Raw genomic sequence first — 8,844 nt, forward strand, 5'->3', positions numbered from 1 at the left:
AGGGGAAATAAAATCCTATGAATTGATATTGAAGGATACAGGAGTATTTAACTTTGTTTAACCTAAATAAGGACTGTAATAGGATTCAAATTGCACAGGTCATATTTTGTTTTCTTGTTCCAGTGTAGGACACAGAATAATGTTCAAGACATCAGATTCTGATTGACAGTGGAAACAATTATCCAAATGGAGCTGGGATCCCCTCATTAGATGTGCTCAAATGGATGCTAGCCAGCAATCTGAGATGGTTTAATATGGACTCTTACAGTAAATGGTGGCTGGACTTAGAATCATAAAATCAGAAGGGTCATGCAGACCTCTATCACTATTTTTTCCATATCAGATTAACACAGCTAGCCATCTGGAAACCAGTGTTGCTTAAACTTAAATATTAAAATTATGCTTGGTATATGATATGGTCCTAAAATAGGATTTTAGGTTAGTTGTATACTTCCTATATAAAACTTTTCTCCTATAAACTGTATGTAGAATTGCTTTCAAAAACTCACTGTCTTACTGAATAGTTTACTAATTGGTTATTTTTTGCTTTTAGCTATCCTTCAAATGTGCAGTGAAGGAAGCCAAAATATAGACAGAAAAATATTCTTTCTTTTAAGAAATAATCTGGCTTAAACTGACTGCTACACATAAAAGACAATCCTGTTTCTTTAATTACTTTCTAGGTTGCTGAATTCATTAAATTAAAGCTGAGGGATTCTTAAACAAAAAAGGAATTTCATACTTTTTCTATATAAACTATAACATTGTTTCCCATTTCCCGTAAAAATGTCCATTAAATGTAAATTTTAAATCTGGCCATGAAGAACCTAAGCAGCATAATACAATTTATGATTTGTTTCATTAAGCAAAACACTTTAAAAGACAGTAGTTGAAATTAGTGCACATTAATTTATATTATTGCAGCATGTATTTATTTTTATATATTTTTAAAAAATCTTTGTTTTAAACTGTTTAAATGTCTCAAAAGAAATGCAATTTGATAAATAAAACATACTTGATTAAAAGTACCCTATGCATGTTAACTCAGCAATACTCTAATATTGGGCTTATTCCAAGGGTTGCACTCATTAACATGACAGCAGAATACTTATGTCATAGTACCATACATCTATAGCAAATGGTTAATCTGATATAAAGTATGACAGGCTATCATTTAAATCTAGGCAAACTTTAGATGAATTAAACCTAAGTGGAAAATCATATTTTCAAGATTTGTTTATAATATGTACATATGAACAAAATGAAAAAAAGCACAATTGTCTAATTTCATGTACATTTTATTACATTTCATATAGAAAGAATAGAAAACCATCTTGTACATCTCACCAATTCTACTTAATAATTCAATTGATTTCAATCCAGTTCCTATTATTAATTCTGTGATGTTGGCAAACTTATTAATACTGTAATTTCCCAGATCTCAACTCCATTTTAAAATGAATATTGTGTAGTAATAACATAATTTTCTGAATTTTTATGTGATGAAAATAGATTATATTCCACTAAGAATGTAAATAAAGTATAATGGAAAACTGTAAATTGAAAATGTATTTGTTACCTCAATCCAACTGGATTCTAAAGCAAAGCCTTTACAAGTTACTACTCCATTTATAACATCATCTTTAATCACTTTGCCCCCTTTTCTCAGGATAGAAAACATTCTTATCTTTAATCAATCATTGACTGGCAAGACAAGTTTTCACCTGCTATAATTTTTTTTTTGGCTTTTTAAAACATTGCAGTACACAACACCATGGTTTAGCTGACCTTGGCTGATCCTAAGCATAAACAGGCCAGGTTTAATATTTTGGATGGAAACCATTCAGAATCTCAAGCCCTAGACCAAAATGTCAAACAAACAAACAAACCCAAAGAAGGTAGTAACACCTTTGTTTCTATACTTTGCCAAATTTCCATGTGATGCTACATAGAACACTCTGTATTTTGCAAGGTTTTCTTGAAAAGTCATCTCTCTGATGTTAATTGAACACTATCTTAAAACAGCTACCATTGCTAAACTTCCAACTGTACCAATCCTGTAGCTGTTTCCCATTTCTATTTCTCCTAAGGGAATTGTGCCAGTTGACAAGTAAAGGGAAGAGCCAATGCCTAATGAAGCTGGGTACTTACTACTAGGTTTATATCACACCTTACTTGTGTGATGCTCCCTCTTCCTATCCTCCCCATAACTGTTAGATTAGATAAGATTAATAATTCGGATTGAAGTTTTTGTATCCAGAGATGGCCTATAATTAGGAGTCAACTCATCTGTCCAAGAATAAATACCTTATATTTAGGAGACCAGTTACACTAATCTCTGGATCCTTATTGGGGGAACTGTAGTAGGGCCTGTTCCACCACTTCACTTCCAGTACTCCTTCAGAAGAGCAACTGACTACTCAGCAGCTTTCAAATAACCTAAGTAAAACAGCAACTTTTTACTGTGAGAGGCAGCTGGTTAGTCAACTTGCAGGGCCTGGCTCAGGGAGGACTGACAACCAAGAAGTAGTAACAGGTGGCAAAAGTAAACTGAAAAATTCTGTTTTAAAGCATTCTCCATCTAGAGCCTAGCTAGGAGAGATACACAAAGAATTAACCAAACAGATTCTCAGAGGTTTACAGTAGTGCTAAGTCCATGGTTGCAAAACAAGACACTCCTCCTCCTTGTGTGACCAGGTAGAACGGAACTGTTTCTACCGCATAAACCAGAAAGAACCGATACTGTTCTTTCCCAACAAATAATCTGACCAGATTAGGATTTCGAAAAAGGCCCAAAGAAACTTCACTAAATACAGTGATTCTGACTTCTAAGTCAGCATGCTTCAGATTGCCCTAGTGAACCGCAGTCCTGCACACACCTATTTAGCAATAAATTCTAAAGGGATTAAAAACAATTTTAAACAGCGCTGGGAAAAATTATACAACCCACCCTCCAAGCTGATACCGGATGATTCAACAGCCTTTAAGCCCAACAGTAAATCAGTCAGGAAAAGCCTTGCTCGGAGTATTTGGCTGCATTGTCGCCCAAACGCCGCAAAACTCTTATCACCCACATCCATCGCGTCCTCTCAGCACCGATATTTTCCCTTCCCCCTCCTTTGTATTTTTAAACCACACTATTTCGCTTCCCGCGGACCAATGGCAGCAGCCGGGGTTTTCCTTTGTCCAATGACAATTGTCTCCGAAGCCCCCCCCAAACATATCCACTATCCTTCCCGACCCGAGCTTTAATCCCACTCTCCAACCGGTTTCAACGGGAATGAAGCGCAGGCAATCCAATGCTCCTTCTCGACCGAAAGGCAAGCTGTTGGGCACGTCTCTTGAACTCTTAGCCAGTCGCGGAGCCCTAAAGTTATGGGGGCGTGGCTCTTCCAGGTTCAAATCTATCTAGCCACCAACCAGAAGGCTTCGGGGGCGGGCCTTTCCAGGCGCTGTGCGGGTCAAGTAGCGGTGGCGGGCAGGGCTGTGGAAAACAAGAGGCTATCAAGAGCGCTGGAGCGGACCGGACCCGGCTCTGCGGAATCAAGGACGGACGCGTTTACTTGAGGCTCGAACGGTGCCAACAGCTGCTGCCTCTTTTTTTTTTTTACTCATCGCCACCAGGCAGGGGGTTAAGTAGCATGCACGTGGGTTTGCCCTGGAGAAACGGGGTGGGAGACGCTGGGGCGCGGTTGAAGAGGGCTGGTGGACTGGCGGGCCGATGAGGGCCCAAGTTTTCATTTCTTTGTAAGTGAAAGAGAAATTTTGTACGGTGTATACGGACGTAGCCAGCACCGGGACGAACTGGGAAGCGCAAAACCCACTTTATTCCGGGAAGAAGAGCGGGAAATGCTCCTGCTACGGATTCACGGGGTCTGGATGGAGGGCCTGACCACAGCCGTTTTAAAAGCGGCGGCTAACTGTTCTTGGTTACTACTCCTTTTCTCACCCCCTCCCTCCTTCCCTCCTCAGGCACCCTTACCGTAGACATGGGTAAAGGCGACCCCAACAAGCCTCGGGGCAAAATGTCCTCGTACGCGTATTTCGTGCAAACATGCCGTGAAGAACATAAGCAGCAGCATCCAGACTCCTCGGTCAACTTCGGCGAGTTTTCCAAGGAATGCTCGGGGCGATGGCGGGTAAGAAGCGACTCCGCCTCGCTTGACGGAGCCCCGCCCCCGGCCCCCCTCGCGGCTAGTCGGCGCGCGCAGTGCACCTCCGAGCGCCCGCCCACGTGCGTGGAAGGGAATCGCTGCCGCCCTTGTCGGCCTGGGCGTTCGCCTGTTACGAAGTTGGCTTGGATTTTTCACCCCCCGGGGCTTTCGGCTCTTCGGATTTAAGCGTCGGCTCCAAACGGTGGAGTAAAGCCGAAGTAACGCTCTCTTCCAAGCATATGAGTTTAGACATGTTAAAAAAAATCGTGCTTCCTGGTAAGGTCTGGAAACATGAAGAAATGCTGCAAATTATCTGGGAATGTGCCCTTAAAACTCTGAGGCAGTACATTAAGTGACTGTGCTGTAGAATGTAAGCACGGTATTTGAAACCTTGGTTTGAAAATGACTTTTGTTGCATATTTACTCTTGCGTTTCTATCTTGAATGTCAAAAATTAAGAGTAATTACAAAACCCATAGTGAAAGATAACCTTCTAAATTGCATGTTCACAAAATCTATTAAGCTGCACTGATATTTTCCGTCTGACATAGTAATGTGTAGGTTCTTACACAGTACTACTTAAAATTGCAGGGGAGCTTTTGAAATCCCATCTTCAGAGAATCCTAGAACACTTTAGAAGAAATTAAAATCACTAACAAAAAAGTGGGAAATCTGTTTCCTTATGCCTCCTGTACATTTCCTACTAAAGGGAATTTGAGTATATTTTGAGAAAGTTCTGGCTAGTTGTGATTCTGGCCTTGGCTTTGTGCAATTGCAAAACATTGATGAATCTTTTTTGACTCTCCTACTTGTAAGTTTCTCTTCATTCTTATGGCTGCTAAGAAAGTAAGTTGTATTTTTGTGAACAATTGATTTAAAGATTGGCAAGTTCACTACAGTTATGTTTTTAGTAAGAAGGGGTAACATGGAGGCTTGTGTTTATTATTAAATTTTATTATATATATACCAAGCTTTCATTTAGGAGCTCAGGGCGAGATACATAGTCCTCCCTCCTATTTTTCCCTCACAACAGCCCTATGTGGTAGCTTGAGCTAGAGTGACTGTCTCTCAAAAGTCTCTGTAAGTTGCTCGGTGATTTTCACTGGGTAAGGCGAGACTAGAACTGTTTAAAAGCTGCGCTGCACTGGCTATCTGAGTAGAGTGGTACAGAACACTGTATTTCAAGTTGAAGTCAGTACTTTTTCAGGACGTTTTTAAAGGGAACTAGAGCAGTTTGTGAAATATGAGATTATCATTGACAACTTATTTTGATGCCGATATCCCCCTATAGGCATCCCCCAATGCCTATAGCCATTGTCCCCTCTGAATCAAATCCAACATAACTGGAATATTAGTTCTTTGCCTTGAGACAAGAGGAGAAAAGGTCTCTTTCTGTGTTCTGATTGTATAGGAGGTATCTACTGGGCCGTTGTGATACAGAACACTGAATTAATGAGGTAAGAAAAGGTACCTTAAGGATAGGCTGTATGATAGTGCTGCCAGTATAATCTCACCTTCTAAAATGCTACATTTTACTCCCATAGTCTATGTCTGACAAAGAAAAATCCAAATTTGAAGAAATGGCGAAAGGTGACAAAATTCGCTTTGAAAGAGAGATGAAAGACTATATTCCTTCTAAAGAGAAAGAGAAAAAGGATCCAAATGCTCCCAAAAGGCCACCGTAAGTTGATGGTCCTTAGTCATAACAATACTTGATGTTCTGCAGATAATCCAATTTTAAATTGATAACTAAATAAATCATCAACCTGTAAAACCAGACAAATGTTTTTTGGATATTATTGTGGGCAGGTAGCGTTGTGTGGATGAATTATTTATGAACTTTTTTTTTATAGATCAGCTTTCTTTTTATTTTGTTCTGAACATCGTCCAAAGATAAAAAGTGATAATCCAGGTTTGTCTATCGGGGATACAGCAAAAAAATTAGGTGAAATGTGGTCGGAGCAAACAGCGAAAGACAAACTACCCTTTGAACAGAAGGCAGCAAAACTAAAGGAGAAATACGAAAAGGTATTGTAAAATGGGGTGTTACGGGTATAGCATGTAGGAAGGATCTGATTTTTTATTTATTGTAATAACAAAGTTATTAATTGCTAATATTAAAATTGTTAATAAGATACTGCTGCTACTGATTATCTGTCTGGATTTTTTTTAATACCACTTTTGCTGAGAAATTGGGTTCAGTTTTATAAAGCACAGCAAAACCCAAAAATTAGTCTGGTTTTACACTCTTGCATTTTTTTACCTGATGTGTAATGGAAGGAAGATTAGCTTCTGGTTTTGCACTTTTAAAATAGAATCTTAATAAGTCATAAAACTAAGCATATATACAAACTTTGGATTGCTGTTCTAGGATATTGCAGCATATCGTGCAAAGGGCAATTTGGGGAAGAAGGGTCCAGGAAGGCCAGCAGGCTCCAAGAGAAAGGTAGAACCGGAGGAGGAGGAGGAGGAGGAGGAGGAGGAGGAGGAGGAGGAGGATGAAGAATAATGTTAAAACCTGCTGTAAAGATTTTGTGCTCAAAAATCCGTGAGTTTTCTGAGAATGTGAAGTCGAGTGCAACTCAATGTTAGCTTCAGTATAAAAAAATGTACAGAATTGTGTATAGATAAAGTGATTCTCTGCAGAGGGACCTGTATTCTAATGTTAGTAGTAGCAAAATGCCTCTGTTAGATTTTTCTTAAAAGCTGATATTGTCACGTGTTCTGGTATATTTAATGGTTCTTCGAAATTCTGTGACTGCTTAATCTTGAGCAAAGTAAACAGTAGTAATATAGTCAACCTTGTCTTGGATATATTGCCTTGTATTTTTAACAATTTTGTAATAAAATGATGTACATTATTGTTACTATAGTGTTAATTGACTCAGTTAAAATAATTTCTAAATTAACAATGTCTATATCATGAAAATATTTGCAGTGTAAAATACCTTTTGTTTTGCCACTTGGCCAGGACAAAGTTACAGGTACTCTTTGAATTTATATACTTCGTGTATATTGTACATTTTTGGCTAGTAATATACTGCAACCTTTGACCTGAAAAATGGAGTAAGTGTAGGCCAAAGGTTGGAAGACACCAAATTCTGCAATGTACCACTTTCATTAAAAATTATAAATTCAGCTTCAGTGGAAATCTGGCTTATTGGGAGACTAGATGCTGTTTAGTTCTAAATACAGAATTAGCATCGAGGTAAAAGTTAAAGAGCGGCTGGCAGTCTTTCTAGCTGCCACATAGTGTGGATGGAGTTCTCCATCCTCCATTAGAATTTGTTACAGCCTTAAAGTCATATCAAGAACTTATATGCCATTTTCTTTCAGCGTAACAGATACAGCTTTAGAATGAATGTATTGAATCCACTGAAATTCCTCAGGTGTCCACTATTCTCCAAGACGCCTGCAACATTTTAAAAATGCATTTTGCTCTGATAGAGTAATGTCTACTTTGTGGAGAAAAAGAATAACCGCTAAATTCAGGATTGTGAAATTGTTAATTGGTCACTTAAGATCAACTTGTTGCATTTTTATGCAAGTGGGAATGCATGACAAGTATGAGAACTTCCTATAGCATATGTAGTAATTACTGTAAGATGTAAGCTGTCATACAGGAGCTGCATAAATAATTTATGAAAATTCTAGTTGGTGATGATACACTCCCTGGAAATCAAAATCTAAGCTAAGCTAAGGTGTGCATTGATTGCTTCATTATTTCTGTAATACATTTTCTTTTATGAATGGCTTTAAAGAGGGTGCTAATAATCTAAAAACTCTTGTCTTGGGCCTAGCCTAGAACAGTAGGAAACCAGTAAGTTTCAGAAACTGGCATTCTGAAAGTATCAGTAAATGTTTGGGTTTTCAGGTAATTTTGATTCCAAATTAGAAAATAATTGCCTCCTTTACTGAAGTGTGATTTTTTTCTGCTAGCATACTAATACTGGTGTCCAACTTTGATACGATAGACTAGATGGGTTATTTTTTTTCTTCTCTGTCCTGATTGCACAATATGCATTTTCTGTCTAATGATCAAGTACCATTAAAGAAGTACAGGGAGAACAACTAAAAGAGATAATCTTTATATGCTTTCTTGAGGCTAGCTCTGGAATAGTTTAGCTTGAATTTGCTAACCTAACAGAAAAGAGATGATTGTATTTGAGAACTGGATTTCCAGTGGTTTAAAATATGTAAGCTAAACTCAGCCTTATGTTGGTTGTACTTTTATTCTCTTAATAAGCTGTTCATACAGTATATTGAGCTAACTACACTTTAGTTTTGCATGTTGTACAAATTCAGTCTGTTTTGATAGTAAATGATTTGCATAGTCAGAAGGATTGAGTAAATCATTTTTATTGTGTCATGCAAACAACTACTGTCTTATTACTGTATTTCTAACTCAGTTTCAGTGAATTCAAGAATGTATTAAAATCAGGATTTATCTTCAACCAAATGTCAGAATTTTTTTTAAATATAATTTTTATTAAATTTTTAACAAAATAAAAACCGTAAGCGATAATAAAGAATAGTAAATAGTGAAAAAAGAAAAGGAAAGAAAAAAGATTATAAAGAAGTGGTTTCTGATCTTGACAGTGGTTTTAGATACATTTTTACTTTGCCCTCTCTAGGGTTACATCATAATTTCCTTCATTCTGTAAACTGCTCTTTAATCCAAATCCATATAA

At 37.8% G+C, this 8,844-nt stretch overlaps 1 protein-coding gene across 4 annotated transcripts; it reads left to right on the top strand.

Moving 5' to 3' along the window:
- Positions 1-3,362: 3,362 nt before the first annotated feature.
- On the top strand, positions 3,363-8,612 carry HMGB2 (high mobility group box 2). 4 transcript variants are annotated; one of them, XM_007430032.4, is made up of 5 exons: positions 3,363-3,577; positions 3,973-4,139; positions 5,698-5,834; positions 6,007-6,181; positions 6,525-8,612. In XM_007430032.4, the coding sequence occupies exons 2-5, from the start codon at positions 3,990-3,992 to the stop codon at positions 6,660-6,662; spliced, it is 600 nt and encodes a 199-aa protein (XP_007430094.2). In that variant the 5' UTR covers positions 3,363-3,577; positions 3,973-3,989; the 3' UTR covers positions 6,663-8,612. The 4 variants fall into 4 exon arrangements, with proteins under 4 accessions (XP_007430094.2, XP_025023599.2, XP_025023598.2 ...); XM_025167831.2 differs by having other exon boundaries at positions 3,475-3,624; XM_025167830.2 differs by having other exon boundaries at positions 3,493-3,647.
- Positions 8,613-8,844: the final 232 nt, after the last annotated feature.

This window comes from Python bivittatus, unplaced genomic scaffold (genome assembly GCF_059951505.1).
Source record: "Python bivittatus isolate LINGU-HERP-01145 unplaced genomic scaffold, Pbiv_v1 ctg000070_np1212, whole genome shotgun sequence".
NCBI lineage: Eukaryota > Metazoa > Chordata > Lepidosauria > Squamata > Pythonidae > Python > Python bivittatus.

Excerpts from the sequence above, each read along its gene's own strand:
- HMGB2 (XM_007430032.4), top strand. The coding sequence starts at position 3,990 with ATGGGTAAAGGCGACCCCAACAAGCCTCGGGGCAAAATGTCCTCGTAC. Across the intron at positions 4,140-5,697 it reads AATGCTCGGGGCGATGGCGG|TCTATGTCTGACAAAGAAAA; the intron begins GTAAGAAGCGAC and ends TTACTCCCATAG. Across the intron at positions 5,835-6,006 it reads AATGCTCCCAAAAGGCCACC|ATCAGCTTTCTTTTTATTTT; the intron begins GTAAGTTGATGG and ends TTTTTTTTATAG.